Genomic DNA, 17,305 nt, shown 5'->3' with positions numbered 1-17,305 from the left:
TTGGTCTGCGGGACACTCTTACATGGCCCCGAGCTGACTACTGCACATAAAGAGTCCATGGCAAGAACAGAGAGACACAGTGGTGTCAGAATACAAGGTGAAGCAGGCATGAAGTAAGGAGACTGACAGTCACAAAGAGACACGAGGCAGGGAAGGATCCCAGAGAGCAGCAGATACCCAGAAACAGAGAGGCAGCCATGCAAGGTGGGCACAGTGCTTGGAGAGCCAGAAGTGGACAGAAGTGCCACGGAACACTGGGTCCTTCCTGTGCTCCTGGTGGGCACTCATCCTCCCCCAAAGCCACACCTGCCCGAGGCACCTGGATGGCAGCAGGGCAGCCCGGGGCTCACCATGGACCCTGACGATGGCACTGCTGCAGGCACCACCAGCCTCACACTTGTAACGCCCGCCATCCTGCAGGGTAGCCCCTGTGATGACCAGCTGGGCCCGGCGACCCTCAGAGTTCAGCCGGCACTGGGCAGATGGCCGCAGGGTCTTCCCATCCTTGGTCCAGCGCACAGGGATGTCTAGGACACTGGTCTCACATTCCAGGGTGAGGTCTTCACCCTCCATGACTGTGGCATCTGTGAGCTCCTGAGAGAAGACACTTGGCTTCTCTAGGGACAGAAAGAACTAAGGTAATCTGAGGGCTACTGCACTGACTCTGAAGGGGCCACGAGGGTCTTGCTGTGGATCAGGCAGCACCCCAACAGTGCTCACCTTTGAGCCAGTGCCACAGAAATGGCTGCTGGGGAACTCGCCCCAGTGGGGACATAGCCAGGCCTGCACCATGTGGGGCACCATTCCACAACCCATAAAAGGGAAATTCATCCTGGAAGAACCCAGCCCCCAACCCACAGGCAGCCAACAGAGCCTCCTCCATGAGTCACAGGACCACATCCAGCACACTGGAGCCACATCAGCCCCTCCAAGGCTGTACACCAGCGGCATGGACAACATGAAGCCCACATGCCCTGGCCCATACCAACCTACCAGTGACCTGCAGGGCGGCCGAGGCCCGCTGGTCGCCCGCCTCGAAGTAGATGGTGCCTGCATCCTTGAGTGCCAGCTGCCGCAGGGTCAGCACATGGTAGCCCCCAGGCTGGGCTTCGATCTCGTTGAGCTCGTTGGCATGCAGGGGTGTCTTGTCCAAAAACCAGCGCACAGGCATGTAGTCAGCAGGGCACACCTGGCAGCGGAAGGTGGCCGAGGAGCCCTCACGCACAGTCACATCTTCTGGCCCCTCGATGATGCGCACACTCTGGCCTGTGAGGGCACAAGGATATGTCAGGGGTCCCGCTGTCTGAGAGACCTGGCCAGCTGCCAAGAGACACAACACTCCCAGGATGGAGCAAGAGTGGCTCTGACAGGCTCACATGGACAGAACTCTGAAAATAAGCAGGTCGGAGCAGAGCGGCACAGAGACATTTGTCTGAGGTCCACTCTGAACCCCACACCCACCTTTCCCCACCCTGAACTCCCTCTACAGGGCTTGCTGGGCATGTCTGCAATCTGCTGAGGGCCTAGCCAGCACCCTCCTGCCCCTACTATGGAGCCACACTCACTGAGTGCAAGCACCCTGCCTGCATGCCTGCAGACACCACACTATCACTATCATTATGCTGTGAAATTAGGTCTTATATTCACCAACAAGATGCAAGGTGAAAAAAACAGCTACAACTGTGCAGAAATTCAAACCAGACACTGGAGGATGGAAAATGTGGCTCCCCGGAAAAACAGTTTTGTGGCTGTTGAGTCAGAGATGGTGAGAGACAAGATTTCCGGTGAGCACTGAGACGATCCTGCCCTCAGGGTCTTCCCATAGTCGCCACGCCTCGGAGGTGCAAGTCTACCTTAAGGCAGTGCCACTGACAGCACACATAGGGCCACGAGTGGAGGAATGCTCATCAGTGGACTGGCACATGAAGATGGCTCTAGCCAGCCACCACCAGGCCAGGGATGCCGCATGTTTTACACATCACAAGACCTTCTGTTGTCTTGTGACCCTCACCTTCACTGACTTATTCTTACTAAAGTGAGTACCAATTTCATTAGCTCCTGGGGTTCAGATTGTGCTAACAAAATGCTCTCACTGGATTTACTGAGCTCACAGAGAGGAAAAGACAGGGTGATGCTGCCTGGTTTACATTACACCTGATGATTGTGGAGGGGTCTTTTGCACACTAAACCCTGTCACTCCATGTGGTCAGACCCCTGCAGGGACTGTGGGTACACTTGGGCCTGGATGCCAGCCCAGGGTTCTAGGGCCCAGTGAAGGCTGTGACCAGAGAGCTGAGGCCAATGTGCCTGCACCTGGGCTGGCCTCTGCCCTACTACAGTTTCAGCTTGCTCATCTACAAAGTGGAAAGAATGATCACAGTCCCCTCCCTGCTACTTGAGTGTGGAGACAGTAAGAACGAAGACCACCTGCTATGGCCTGAATGTCTGTCCCCCAAAACCCCTGTAGAAACAAATGCAGCTGTGTCAAGAGGCAGGGCCTTTAGTGGTGACTGCCTGGAGGGCTCTGCCCTCATGAACAGGCCACTCCATCCAAGAACTAGTGGATTCATGGGCCACCACAGGTAGAGAGACCTGAGGTGCCATGCACAGCCCCTCACCAGGGGATACCCTGTGGCACCTCCCTTGAGACTGCAGAGTCCCCTCCAGAAGACCCTCAACCTTGGACTTTGCCATCTCCAGAACTGAAGGAAATAAATTATTTTTCTTTATGACTCACCCTTCTTCCCCAGTATACAGTTACAGCACAAACACAATGGCACCAAACCATCAAGGAAGTCCTACTGACTGTCATCTTTTCCCTGGCAGGGCCCAAGGCTCTCTCTGGGATAGAGTGCATGTAAACAAGTACAGAGCCCACGTGTGGGGCCTAGCACATGCTGAATGGGGGAGAAACGTGGTGACCAAAACACACATGAATGAACAAAGACCATGGGCTTCTTCATGGTAGGTCGAGCTAGGAAAGCCTCAGAGATCCTGAGGGTGCTTCCCCAACCCTCAGAGGTGGGGAAATCAAGGCTGAGCCTGTCCAGGGCCTGACCTCAGGCCACCCTGAGTCTCTAACATCAACACCAGATGACACAGCTTGGGGCTGTACACACACAGCAGCCTCACCTCTCACCAGGAGCCGGGCCCGAGACTGGGCCTGACCGATGTCACAGATGTATGTGTCACTGTCCGCTGTCTCCAGGGCAGTGATGTTGAGGCTAAGGGTCAGGCCCTCCTGGCTGGGCTGGTACTTCCCTGAGGCCTGAAGCTCCTTGAGGCCCTTGCACCAGGTCACAGAGGCTGCAGGGCGCCCCGTCCTGCATGTGAACACAGCCGTGCCCTTCTCCTCTGACTGCAGGTCAGCCAGCTCCTCTGTGAACCAGTTTGCTTCATCTGGGGAGGAAGGTGGAGGCAGAATGGGGGTGTGAGGCCTACACAGACCCCAGGCTGCCCTGTTCTCCTCCTAGCCTGGCCACAGATGCTCTGGGACCTGGGTGAGCCCTTCCCACTTGGGACAGAGGGGCTGAAGCTCCCAGAGTGGCCCCATGCCCCACTAGAGAAAATAGGCCACTGTGGGTCTACATGCTGGCCTCCCATAGTGCTTACCTTCTACGCAGAGGATGGCTGTGCTCGTGGAATCTTCCACTGCACATGTGTACATCCCTGAATCCTTGAGTGAGGCTGCACGAATGACCAGCACGGCCCGTGTACCTTCACTGAACACATCGTACTTCTGGCCCTTGCGGATGGCCTTCCCATCCTTCAGCCAGCGCACCAGGGCACCTGCCCGGGACACCTCACAGTTCAGCACCACGTCCTTCCCTGGCATGGTCCGCTGGTCCTCCAGAGGCTTTGTGATGCCCACTGGCCTCTCTGAAGGGAACAGAGATGGCTGCTCATAAGTACAGCCACAGACGCAGCCACAAGCAGAAACACGACCACAGCCACAGCTATGGCCACAGCCGCACACATGGCCACAACTGAAGCCACAGCTGTAGCTATGGCCACAAATACACACATGGTCACAAATGCAGCCACACCACAAATGCACCCATGGCCACAACTGACACAGCCAAGGCAAGGGCAGGCATTTGAGAATGTATAGTCTCTGGTGATTGAGACCATAGAACCTACAACCCTTACACTCTGGGACCTCAGACCCCAAGAGCCTCAGAGCCCTGGAATGACAGAAGACCCACCCCCCATCACAAGGGTGGGACCTGGAAGGTGGGCAGATAAATCAAGGATGGCTTCACAGTGAAGCACATGGTCAGCAGTCTTGGCATGAGAGTTACTAGACTGGCTTGGTGAGAGAACTAGCAACTGCTTAAGGCAATCAGACCACAGCTAGATCAGAATCTGGGTCTGCAGCAGAAGTTTGGAGAAGCTCATCCAAGGGCATGACCCTTCTACCCCCTCACATGACCAGAACCTCCCCTAGTACCCAGCAAGTACCTCTGGGCCCCCACAGCCCCTAGAAGGGAGCTCTCCAGGGGTTAAGAAAACAGGCCTGGACCCACTACTAGGCAGCCTTCGCAGCCTGAGACCTCAGCTCCCAACTGCCTGGGTAGGGGCCCAGCCCATGGGACAAGCCCCACCCTGGCTATCACACCCACCTCTGATGGTGAGTGAGGCCTTGGAGGTGAGGCCCCGCACAGAGAAGACCACCTCCCCAGCATCTCCTGGTTCCACATCCCGCACCGTCAGGGTGTATTTTCGGCCCAGACGCATGGCCTGGAAGCGACCGGAGCTGCCCACTGTCTTCCCGCCGACCGTCCACATGGCTGGGTCACCAGCACTCTCGTGGGACAAGACACACTCAAAGCTGCAGCTCTCACCCTCCAGCACATCTGTTGACTTCAGTCTCTTGGTGATGCCCACGTGCAGGTCTGTGGGTCCCGGAAGACGGGTCAGGCCAGCTGGCCCCCAGACACCACCCAAGAGAACAACACTGCCTCAGCCAGCCCCAAGAGGGACCAGCCCAAGAAGGTACCCAAACCTAGGGAGAGCCAGCCTAGAAGGACGAGATGCCAGGAGAAATCAGTCCCAGGAGTACTAGCCCAGGGAGGACCAGACCCGGAAAGACCAGCCCCAAGAGAACCAGATCCCAGGAGGGACCAGAGTCAGGAAGACCAGCCCCAGAACGACCAGCCCTGGGAGGACCAGCCAAAGGAGGACCAGCTCAGGAAGGGCTGCAGGGCAACACCCATCAGCAGACACTCTACCCTTGAGACAGACACACCCTGATATCTTGATAAGCTATGAGCTCCCATCTGTGTGACTGAGAGCACATAGAGCTTTCATAGGTTTGTGATTCCAGGAGAGGAAGCACAGGAGCCCAGATGAAGGAACTCTCCAGATGGGGAGCCCAGCTCCAGAATAAACTGGCCATGCTGCTGTCCCCTTCCCCGTCTCATTGCAGAACAGTTGTGGATCTGCCTCAGGCCTAAGGGAGTAGGCCTGCCACACTGCATGTCATCTGTAGCAGAATGCTTCTGGGATTGAGATTGGAATTCCTGGCAGCAGAGCTGGGACAGTGGGTGCACATAGGGGCCAGGTGTCCACCCTGCAGCCCAGTTGGAGGTGCTGATCCAGCTAGGCAACCCCACTGAGAGGGCTGTGCTTCCAGGGATCTGCTTCTTCAAGGCGGCTCTTCTGACTGCTCCCTCTGTGCTCCTAGGCCTGACCGCATGGCTCCTGTGGCCCCAAAGTCTCTGTGCAGACATATCCATATTACGGAGCGAATGTCCCAGCCCCTGTTAGGAATGTTGGGCAGGGCCAGTGCAGCCTCCTACCTGGCTCCACGGCCCACCCACCTGCATCCAGGCCTCACAGGACCATGCCAAGCCTTGGCTCCTCCAGGAAGCTCCCGACTTCCCCAGCTCAGTGGAGCGGTCCCTCAGTCTTGGAGAATGGGGTGGCCACCCAGGCAGCTGCCAACTGCCATGCCCAACCACAGCACCCGCCCACCCCCATGCTCCAGCCCATCCATGGCCACACACCGTGCACGGTGACCTGGGCACGGGTCTCCTCGCTGCCCACATGGCAGGTGTACAGGCCGGCATCCTCAGGGCTCAGGTCATGTACCACGAGCCCTCGTGTGCCTGCTGTGTGCAGGAAGTCATACTTGTCGCTGCGGCCCAGCTGCACACCATCCTTGCGCCACACCACAGGGGCATCAGGGTCAGAGACCTCGCACTGCAAGGCCAAGGGACCACGCTCTTCTGCAGAAACGTCATCCAGCCTCTTCAGGAACACCACCGGCTTTGCTGCGAGGACACATAGGCAGGTGAGGGGAGCTCAGAGTCTCCCTATATGCAGGACCCCTCGGCCCCACCAATGGCTCACCTCGGACCTCCAGGCGGGCAGAAGCTAACACCTTGGGGGAGGAGGCACACACCGTGCCCGTGTCAGCCTGCCTCACGCTTTTCAGCACCAGCGTGTGGCGCCGACCCTCATGCATGATCTCATGGAAGCTGTCATTGTACAGAGGTATGCTGTTGAGTGACCATTCAACTTCCTCATCCTCATGGGACAGCTCACACGAGAAGTAGACACGGTCCTCCTCTGTGGCCTTGGCATCCTGCAGTGGCTGTGTCACTGTCACCTCCCGTGCTGCAAGGGGCACACCAGGGCCTCAGTGCCCACATTGCCAGCCACCCTCAACCCCCAAGAACCTCTTGGCACCCATACATCCCACCTTCCACGGTGACCTCTGTGCTGCTCTGGGCACTACCCGCCTGGCACCGATAGACACCGGCATCAGTAGGTGTGAGCCGGAGGACGCGCAGCTCAGCCATCTGGCCCTCCAGGCTCATCTTGAACTTGTCAGATGGAGAGAGGGGCATGTCATCCTTGTACCACTGCACGGCCTTGGGCGCTGGCCGGAAGTCGCAGGACAGAACAACTGACTGCAGCTCACGCCCCACCTTGGGTTCCAGCGGGCGTGTGAGGACCACAGGGATGTCTGCAGGGAGTGGGAAGAGGCCGGGTTGCAGGGCCATGGAAAATCACCACACCACCCTGCCTGCCAAGCCCTGAGCCATATCTACTCCTAGCCAAAACTGTGCCTGCTCACAGCCCTTGAACTGCACATGACCCTTGAATTGTGTTGTCCTGAACTGTGTCCACCCATAGCCCTGAGCTATATTCACACATGATCCTGAGTTATGTCCATGTGTGGTCCTGAGCTGTGTTCCCTTCGGTACTGAACTCTATCCATTCATGGCCCTAAACTATGTCCACCCATAACCCTGAACTATGTCCATATGTGGTCCTGAGCCATGCCCACCCATAGCCCTAAGTAGTACCCACTTGTGGCCCTCTCCTGTCTCTGCCTGTGGCTGAAGCCTGTCCAAGGCCCTGCCTGTCCACCACAGCTCGGCCTTGGCCTTCCTGGGACCCTGAGCCTTGTCCCCTCCAGGGCCTGTCCTGCAGTATCCAACCGCCAGGTTAGACCACTCACCTGAGACAACAAGGCGAGCAGAGGAGCGGGACTTGCCAATGGTGAAGTGCACAGGCCCGGTCATGGTAGAGCAGGTGCGCTGCAGAGTTAGCCGATGCACTGTGCCCTCCTGCTCCAGGCCCACATTCCCACCTGCCTGCAGCACTGTCTTCCCCAGGAGCCATTTGGGTGGCCGTACCGAGGGGATAGAGGTCTCACACTCGAACCAGGCAGGTGCAGGCTCCATCACTGTCACATCCTGCAGACCCCGCACGATGGTGATTGATTGTTCTATGGAGAAGGTGTGGTCACTGGTGGGCCCTGCAGGGGGACCAGCCACCCCTCCTGCAGGCTCTGGTTCCCTCCTGAAAATGAACCCTGACCCCACCACACGAGCTAGCATCCTCCCTGCTACCAGATGCCCAGCCAGGCCCTTCTCAGACACTGCAGCTCCTAAAGCACAGAGTAAAGTGTGGTAGCCAGCAACCCCCATGACCCAGAAAGCTGCCTACTGCACCTTCCACAAACAACTGGGCACTGGTCTTGACATCACCAGCATCGCAGGTGTAGGTGTCCTCATCCTCAGGCTGCACGTCACTGATGATCAGCTTTCGGTAGAGACCATCACTGACCAGCTCATACTTGGGACCAGGCTGCAGTTCCTGGTTGCCCTTGAACCACCGTACTTGGGCACTGGCCCGGGACACCTGGCACTCCAGCACACCACGGTGCTTCTCCATGGCGATCTTGTCCCGCAGTGGGCGCAGAAGGGTCACTGGCAGCTCTAGGGTGTGGCCAGCAGGGAGAAGGATCAGATTCCTGGTTCAGAGCTCCTGTGCCCAGATTCCAGCAAGCCACTTGGGGTCTCCAGCAGCCAAGGCTGGATCCCCGCAGTTCGTGCCTGCATGGGCCCAACAGGAGCCCAGGCCAAGTGTTCCCCCTCTGAGCTGGTCTAGGACCCATTGCATGCAACGAAGGTGCCCCACCTCCTCCCTGCATACCCTCAAAGGACCACGTCACACCCCACATTGCCCACTCACATATCACCCCTTGGTGCCCTGCTATGCACACCCTGCCCAGGGCCAAGAGTATGTTGTGCTCCACATGGCCTCACCCCACACTCACCCCATTCCTCATGCCCCTTTCCCAGTTCTCTCCTCAAGCACTCACATTGGGCCCACGTACCCCAGCCCCACACGTCCATGTTCTATCCCACATGTCCCTGCCACATTCCTGTCCCACCTGTCCACAGACATGCCCTCCCTCAGTCAGGGCCACTTCCCTGACTGTCTTTATGGCTACCAGGTAGGACTCATCCCACCACCACCCCCCTCCTCCATCCCCCTGCCTGTGCTCTACAGTCCAGGAGGGGGAGTTCCCCAGTACCTCCGTATAAACAAATAAGATGCCTAAGGCCATTTCTCTCACCCTCATCCTTCCTCCCGCTACCCTCCTCCTATGTCACTGCTGCCCAGGTCCTAAGGGGGTACCAGGGCTCCTCAGTTCTGTTCTGGGTCATTCTGATAGACATGTGCATGTGCACACCCATCCACACACATGTGCATACATGTGTGCACACTCACCCACACGCAAACACACACACATGTACACATAGATCCACACATGTGTGCACACACACCACACATGTACACATGTGCGCCCACAAAGCACACACACACGCACATGCATACACATGCTCACATACCCTCATACGCTTGCACATGTACATACACAACCTCACGTGCATGTACATACCCACATGCACACACGAACACATATTCAAGCCCCGCCTCACCTTGCACTCGGAGTTGGGCTCGTGATTCTGCATTTTCAGCTACAAACTTGATCTCTCCTGCATCTTCCGCCAAAACCCTCCGGTACATAAGCGTGTATGTCCTTCCTGGGGACAGGGCCACTCAGCACGTGGGGGGAAGGGTATCCCAGGCACAAGGCCCCCACCTGCCTGCCTTCCACTGACCACACACCTTCCTGGCGAATGCGCACGTTGTCACTGGGCCGCAGCCTGCTGCCCTCCCGGAACCACTGGGCAGGCACCTCATCATGAGACACCGTGCAGGAAAAGGTGGCGCCAGCCTTCTCTGTCACCTCCACATCCTCCAGGGGCCTCACAATCTGGACATTGCGACCTGAAGCGAAAGGGAGGACCTGCTGCACCCAGGCCACACCTCCAGGCCTACCCCACCAACATGCTGAGCACCTCCCGGGCAGTGGGTGGGCAGAGGCGGTTCCCCACCTCCCTCGCTCCACCCTTACCTTGCACCCTCACAGAGGCAGAGCTCTGAGCATCTTGGGCATCGCACACGTACACGCCCTGGTCAGCAAGCTCACAGCGGTAGATAGTGAGGTTCCTGCAGGCACCCTGGGCTACGATGCCCACTGCCTTGCCGGCCCGCAGCTCCACACCATCCTGTGGAGCCCAGAGTCATGGTCAGGCACTGGGATAGCCTGGCCCGCTGGTCCCGCTCTCCGGCCAACCAGTGTGAGAGATGATGAGCGGGGAAAGGGGCCCCTGGGGAAGGAGGGAGACCAAGGCACCTTCAGCCAGCGCACATCGACGTTGGGACGTGACAGCTCACACTGCAGGGTCACCTTCTCCTTCTCTGTGACTACCACATCCTGCAACGGGCAGCTGAACCTCACTGGCAGCTCTGGGGGCAGCAGGGAAAAGGAAAGAGAGGAAGGGCTTGGAGACGCTTTCCGGTGAAGATGGGCCGTGTTTGGGGTGGTTGGGGTGGTGCCCATGCTGGGTGGAGTCACAGTTGGCTCTGAGAATGAGTTCCCAGGCAGGAGTTCCTATCCCCATGGTCCCCACCTGCCTCCCTGGCTCCCTCAGGGACAGAGTGGGAGTGCTTGGAATGTGTCCTGCCTGCCCCACGCACCAGTGACCATGAGCCGCGCTGACGTGTGCACACCCTCGGCCTTGAAGGCCACGAGACCGCTGTCCTCTGGCCGCAGCCCCGAGAGCCTGAGGGTGTGGGTGGTGCCCCGCACATCCAGCTGGCACGTGGGCCCTGACTGGAGCCGCAGGCCATCTCGAGTCCAGCTGCCTTCTACCTCAGCGTGTGACAGCTCCACCTCCATGGTGGCTGTGCCCTGTTCCCGTGCTTCCACTGCCTGCAGGCCGCGCACGAGCCGAATCTGGCGCACTGTAGAAACGCAGGCAGAAACTCCAGTCAGTTGCTGCACCGAGATGCTGCCCTCAGGCCCCAGATGGGCACAGCCGGCTTTCCCCAGAGGCCAGAGCTCAAGGAAGGCCCTGGCAAGAGGCCTGCCTGCCCTTCCTCGCAGAACACAAGGTCCCACACCCAGGCCCGCCCCTCCATTCGAGACCCTGCCTCACAGGCCAGAACCTCCCTCACCCCAGCCCCAGCCCCTGCCCTGGAGGGCCCACTCCCATTCCCTCCTCAGCTGAGCCCCAGGGCCTGCACCTGCAGGGAGCGCTCCTTCCGCCTCTTTGCCCCCTCCCCTTCCCTCATGCTCCGCCTCAGGACCCGCCCCAAGGCTTACTCTCCACGGTGAGCTTGGCCTGCGTCTTGTCGTCCGGGGTTTCGCAGCCGAAGAAGCCGCGGTCGGCGAAGCCCACGCGGTGCAGGACCAGGCGGTGGCGCGTGCCCTCGGCGTGGATCTCCACGTTATCGCCGGGCGCCAGGGCCGCAGCGTTCCGCGTCCACTTCAGCGCCGGCCACGGCCGCGTCAGCTCCACTTCTAGAGTCACCGAGCCTCGCTCCTCCACCGTCTGTGGCTCCAGCTTCCTCCGGAACAACACTGGCGCCTCTGGGGGCACAGGACCAGGAGGTTGCGATGGCGTCGCCCCCTCGAGGAAGCCGAGACCCCCGGTGCCGCCCCGATCCCGGCATGGCCGAGCTTCCCACCGCGGCCCCACGATCCGACTCCTAGCAGGACTCGGCCCTGGCCAGGAAGGCTACACACTCCGAGGGCTCCGTCCCCAGCCCGCCCCCGCCGCCGGCGCTTCTCCTGAACCTGCCGGCGCTCCTGAGTGGGCCGAGAGGACGCACCCAGCCCGGAATCGGTGGTACAGGCGGCCTCGCCCAGACGCGGCTGCATCGGGATGGGGCCCAGACTCCTGCATGCAGCGAGGAACTAAAACAGGCTCTGACAGGCCACAGGCTGCCCCGTGGTCTCCCCAGAAGGTGAACCTGCCTGCATTATCCCCTCACTCAGGAATCCGCCAGGACTCCTGCTTCCCTTCAGGTGAAGCTCCGGCGTGGGAAGCTTATCCCGCTTCCTGCCTCTGCGTGCAGGGGCTGTAACCCACTCCCTCTTCCCTACCGTCCACCAAGCTCAGGTGGGCTCACCTCCTTCACAAAGCCTTACTGAACTGCCCCAACTTATGCCTTTTCCCCACCCGATGCACCTGCGGGATTCTATCCTCTCCCCTAAGGAAAAGGCTGCTGAACCCTCAGACTCTTCTGGGTCTCTTTCTTGCAGCCCACAGACCTCGGCATCCCCAAAGGTCAGTCAGACCATCCTGACACGGGCCAGCTGCGCAGCACCTGTGGGACCAGCCCAGGGAGGAGTCCACGCTCACCTCGGACCCGCAAGGCAGCCGAGGAAGAGGCACCCTCAGCCTCCACTGTGATCTGGCCTGCGTCCTCCAGCGCCAGGCCCGACAGCGTCAGGCTGTGGCCGGCCCCGCTCTGCGACATGACACACTTCTCGCTGGGCTGCAGTGGAGCACCGTCCCGGTACCACGTGACTGCCGCGTCGTCGGGGGACACCACGCACTGGAAGGTGGCCTCCCCACCCTCCTCCGCCATCACGGCGCTCAGCCCGGATGTGAACTTGACCACGCGGGGCACTGCGGAGAGGGAGCTTGGCTTGAGGGGAGGGAGGGACAGGGGCCCCAAGTTCAGGCGAGCACCTCCTCCTGGAAGCCGCCCAGGAAAGCTCCCTGCCAGCTAGCCCCGCCGCGCCCTGCCCGCTTACCGCTGACACTGAGGTGAGCACTGGTGCGGTCGTGGCGACTCTGGCACGTGTACTCGCCCGCGTCCTCAGGGCGCAGGCCGCACACGGTGAGCGACCGCACCGGCCCAGCAGCGGCCATCTGAAAGCGCTTGCCCGGCCACAGCTGTGCGGCCCCACAGCGCCACTCCACCTCGGCCTCCGCGGGGCTCAGCTCGCAGGACAATGTTGCCGAACCGCCCAGCTCGCCCCTCGCAGGCGCCAGGTTCCGGGTAAACCTGGCCGGGACCTCTGCAGGCACAGGGGGCACGTCAGCCGGCTGCGTGCAAGGCCTGTGGCTCCACCCGCCCCTTGCCCGCCCGCAGCCCCAGTCCCTGCCCAGCCCCAGCTCGCACCCCAGCCCCGTCCCTCTCCCGCCATCGTCCCGCCAGTGCCCCTTGCTCACCTTCCACCTGCACCAGGAAGTCCTGGCCCACGGCGTCCACGCGACAGCTGTACACCGCGCTGTCCAGCACCTGTGCACCGCGCACTGTCAGCGTGTGAGTGTCCCCCTCACTAGCTGTTTCGTGCCGCTTGCTACGGCGGATCTCCACGCCATCCTTGAGCCAGGTCACCGCGGCCACAGACGGCGTGGCTAGCGAAGCAGTCAGGACGATGTCTTCATACTCCCTGACCACCAGGGGCTCCCTGCGCCCGGATTTCTCCGCAGCTTGGGGCTTAGGCTCTGGCTCTACAGGGGAGGGGGGGAGGAGTTGTGAGCGCAGGGACCAGGGCATCGCTGGACTCACCCTGCCCTCTCAGGGCAAGGAGAAGAGAGAAGACCAACAGGGGCGGGGGAGGGCACCTCCAGGGCCATGGCCCTGCAAAGGGCCACACTGTCAAGTCCAAAGCAGCACCAGCCACCACACAGAGTCCCAGGGCCCTGTAGTGTGGCCCTCACCTCCACAAACCAACCCCAGCCCTGGCACCCACCTGCCACGTCCAGGTGGAAGCAGAGCCTCTGGCCCCCAGCTTCACAGCTGTACTCCCCAGCATCCGCCTTGCCCGCCTGCTGTACCACCAGCCGCCGCGTGCAGCCCACAGCCTCTATGTGCACCCTTGAGCCTGAGCTCAGCTTCTTCCTGTCCTTGAACCATGTCACCTCCGTCTGTGCCAGGACTACCTCACAGTTCAACGTGGCACTGGCTCCTGCCTCCGCCCGCACCTCTTGGGGTGCTGCCTGCTCCTTGGCAAACACCTTGGGCTCTGGAACACACAGAGAGGGACACAGATCAGAGACGCCATTCAGGTTAAGAAGGCAGCACTGAGAAGGGAAAGCCGAACAAGAGGCAGGAGGAACAGGACCTCATCCATGCTCTGCACAAGCCATATAGCTAGAGGCTCCAGTGCCTGTCACACAAGTCACCATTCTCCATCCGTCCTGCTCACGCTTTGGGCTGTTTCAGGCAGGGTCACCTGCTGGTTCCTCTGTGCAGGGCTCCCCACATGGAAGGTATGAGGTGGGGAGGCTGCACCTCCCCCTCACCCCGCCTTGCTAAGGGGACTAGACTCCGCCTGACAAGTCTCCACCTAACAGTGCAGGGCCTGAGTCCAATAATCAATAGCACTATCTTTTTAATATTCATTTTAGAAACTCTATTTACATGTTCAAAAACTTTTCTTCCACCCTGTTGATTGGGGTTTATTCTCTTATGGTGTTTTCCATGAATCAAAGTTTTTTGCTGTTTTTTTTTTTTTAATTTTTACTATTTTGTTAAATAGAAATGAGGTCTTGCTGTGTTTCCCAGGCTGGTCTCAAACTCCAAGCTTCAAGCAATCTTTCTACCTTGGCTTCTCAAAGAGATGGGATTGCAGGCATAAGCCACTGCACCCAACCTCCAATTTTTCATTTTAATATAGTTCAATATGTCATTCTTGCTCCAGTCTAAGTTAGTGCATTTTGCAGTTGCTTTTTCCATTTTTTGTATTATGTTCCATCAAAAAAAACCTTGAAGGCTTCAACCAATCTATGTCATCATCTCAAAGTGCTATGGTTTTACCTGCTACCTGGAGATCTCTAACTCACCTGAAATGTGGTGAGAGATGCCAGATGATTTTTTGTTCCATGTGGGTTAAGGGCCTCAAAACTTTCATTTAAAAAATCATCCTGAAATCAAATAATTAGCCAGGCGTGATGGTGCATGCCTGTAGGCCCAGTTATTCAGGAGGCTGAGGGGAGAGGATCACTTAACCCCAGGAGTTGGGGACTGCAATGGACTATGATCACTCCTCTGTACCCTCCCCTGGGCAATAGTACAAGAACCATCTCTTTAAAAAAAAAATCTTTTTTGTTACTCCTTGCAAAGGTGTTCATAAAAGAGTGGACAGGAGTGTCCCTCAGGAAAGATCTGTGTCTGAACTCACTCTTCTGTTCCCTGATCTGTTCATCTTTCTGCCTTGATACAACTGGCTGCAGCTTTCTAATAAGCCTAAATTTGCCACGTGGGGGTGCATAGAGAACTTCTAGACCCCTGTGAAAGCCAGAACCAGAGTTTTGGAATGCCTAAAGCTTTGATAACCAAAGTTCAATCTGCAGAGAATTCCACATAGGATCGTGTAGACAAAACTTCCCACATCATGGTTCATATGAATTTGAGTGTCTCACAAGGGAGAACCCCCAAGTGGTGCTGAAGGTAGGGCATTTGTGAACTAACAAATGATAGAAGAATATTCACGTTCCCAGGAGAGACAACTGGTCTACCTCAGACCACAGGGCCAGACTAAGCCAGAGACCTGGACACCAAGGTAACCAGGAGAGTTATAGGAAGGTGTTCAGAAGGTATGATTCAGCATTACTGAGTGGATATACCATTCCAGGTTAAAAGGACCCCTTTCTCTCCCACACACCCCTCCCACCCAACCAGCCTGGGCACAGCCAAGGTTGTGAAATGGAAGTAGGTGGGTGGGAGACGTCAAGAAGGCTCCTGGGAAGGGCAGCAGGTGTGTTAGTCAGTTGCACCACCACTACTAAATGAGGCTAAGTTAGTATGATAAGTACCTACCTGCCACATCCAGATGGAAGCAGAGCTTCTGGCCTCCAGCCTCGCAGCTGTACTCCCCAGCGTCTGCCTTGCCTGCCTGCTGCACCACCAGCCGTCGTGCACAGCCCACAGCCTCCACACGCACCCTTGCACCGGAGCTCAGCTTCTTCCCATCCTTGAACCACATCACCTCTGTCTGCGCCTGGGCCACCTCACAGCTCAGCATGGCACTGGCCCCCACTTCAGCCTGCACCTCGCGGGGCACTGTCTGCTCCTTGGCAAACACCACCTTGGACTCTAGTACACATGGGGAGAAACATGGGTCAGAGATACCATCCAGATAAGGAAGGCAGCACTAGGAAGAGAAGGTTGGCTGGGAGGAAGAAAGGAAATGGTTGTGTGGCTGGAGGCTCTAGCCCCTATCACAAAAGTCACCACCATTCTCCATCTGTCCTGCCCACACTGTGGGCTGTCCTAGGCAGGGACATGTAACAGCTTCTCTGTGCAGGGCTCCCCCATGTGAGGGACTGTGTGAAAAAACCCTCAACCCCTCTCATGGAGTGGCCAGTTAGTCTCCATGTGACAGTGCAGAGTTCGAGTCCTAAGACTCTGTTCCTGCTTGTGTTGGGAGGGTCAGCTGTGGCCTCGGTGGGATCCTGGACCTTCCATTGTTCCAGGGCCCATCAGGGGGACTCACGCATGCAGTACCTTTGAGTGGGTGGTGCAACTTTTACTCAGCAATCAAGAGCACTATCTGACTTTTTCATACTCGCTTTTGGAGCTCATATATGTTTATATGCTGGGGCCTTGACTGTTAGGTTTGTGTAATTATGCTCCCATTTTTAGGCCTTGCCTGCTCACTCTTAAGGTGTCTTCAGATGATATAAAGGTCTTACTTTTTGTTTGGTTTTTGCTTTGTTTTGTTTTTAGAGACAGGGTCTCACTCTATCACCCAGGCTAGAGTGCAGTGTGCTTTGTTGCAATCTCTGTGTAAAGTAAGAACATTGCACTCTAACCTCAAACTCCTGGCCTCAAGCAATCCTCCTGCCTTTACCTCTGAAAGCACTGGGATGGCAGGTGTGAGCCCCTATGCCCATCCCCAAGTCTTAGTGTTAATAGACGCAAGGATGCAATTTGTCATTTCTGGTGTGTGCATTTATTCATTTAGTGCTCTGAGGTCATTCTCAAATCCATATTTTCTGCTGAGTTATGATCTCTCACATTGTAGATTTTACTGCTCCTGGAGGTGATGTTTGTGTGTGGTGTGAGGTAGAGGTTCATCTGATTTTATTTCATACATACATCTGTATGGCTGCATGGTCTTATCACCATTTATGTGAAGGCCATCCATTCTCTGAACATCAACCCCAACACCACCATAAAAGGGGGGGTCTATCTCAGGAATCACTATCATGGTCCTTGGGTCATTTTATCTCTCCCTGCATTGAAACCCATCTGTCCTCATGATAGGGCTTTATAAGTCCTGCCATGTGACAGTAAGATGCTCTCACTTTCTTTTCTTAGTGAAGCTTTAATTCCACTAGTCCAGTGGAATTATGAAAAATGTGAAACAGAATAAACTAGTCCTTCACAATAGATTCCACGTGGCTAATAGTCATAAATTTTTAAAAAGTCGAAAGGCAACTTGCAGACTAGGGGTCACACAAGTACTCTCTGAAAACTCGTACCACTTTATCTTGGAAACTCTTAAAGCCTACCTGACCCAACCAACCAATCAGACCTCACTTGCCTTGGCCAATCAGGGCTCAGCTGTATTGACCAATCAAGGATCAGCAATATCAGTCATCAGAAACAAACAAGTTTCAACCTGACATTTGAATAAATAAACGTGATTGGAGGCTAAGCGGAACCATTAACTATAAAACCCAAG

The 17,305-nt window shown here is 57.3% G+C and overlaps 1 protein-coding gene across 1 annotated transcript in view; it reads right to left on the bottom strand.

Annotated features, from left to right (window-relative positions):
- OBSCN (obscurin, cytoskeletal calmodulin and titin-interacting RhoGEF) overlaps window positions 1-17,305 on the bottom strand; it is a 164,159-nt gene that overhangs the window by 91,577 nt on the left and 55,277 nt on the right. The window contains 22 exon segments of the mRNA XM_021714213.1: window positions 351-617; window positions 994-1,266; window positions 3,133-3,399; window positions 3,613-3,879; window positions 4,623-4,895; window positions 6,009-6,275; window positions 6,355-6,621; window positions 6,707-6,973; window positions 7,472-7,741; window positions 7,968-8,234; window positions 9,246-9,350; window positions 9,436-9,597; window positions 9,725-9,878; window positions 10,007-10,119; window positions 10,351-10,617; window positions 10,979-11,245; window positions 12,021-12,290; window positions 12,419-12,685; window positions 12,840-13,118; window positions 13,367-13,639; window positions 15,436-15,735; window positions 15,738-15,787. Of these exon segments, the coding sequence (XP_021569888.1) occupies window positions 351-617; window positions 994-1,266; window positions 3,133-3,399; window positions 3,613-3,879; window positions 4,623-4,895; window positions 6,009-6,275; window positions 6,355-6,621; window positions 6,707-6,973; window positions 7,472-7,741; window positions 7,968-8,234; window positions 9,246-9,350; window positions 9,436-9,597; window positions 9,725-9,878; window positions 10,007-10,119; window positions 10,351-10,617; window positions 10,979-11,245; window positions 12,021-12,290; window positions 12,419-12,685; window positions 12,840-13,118; window positions 13,367-13,639; window positions 15,436-15,735; window positions 15,738-15,787 (5,192 nt within the window).

The sequence above is a fragment of the Carlito syrichta genome, unplaced genomic scaffold, assembly GCF_000164805.1.
Source record: "Carlito syrichta isolate Samal-C Ts95f unplaced genomic scaffold, Tarsius_syrichta-2.0.1 Scaffold305332, whole genome shotgun sequence".
NCBI classification, from domain to species: domain Eukaryota; kingdom Metazoa; phylum Chordata; class Mammalia; order Primates; family Tarsiidae; genus Carlito; species Carlito syrichta.
The sequence above is the reverse complement of the archived record's forward strand: the minus strand, read 5'-3'. Positions and strand labels throughout refer to the sequence as shown.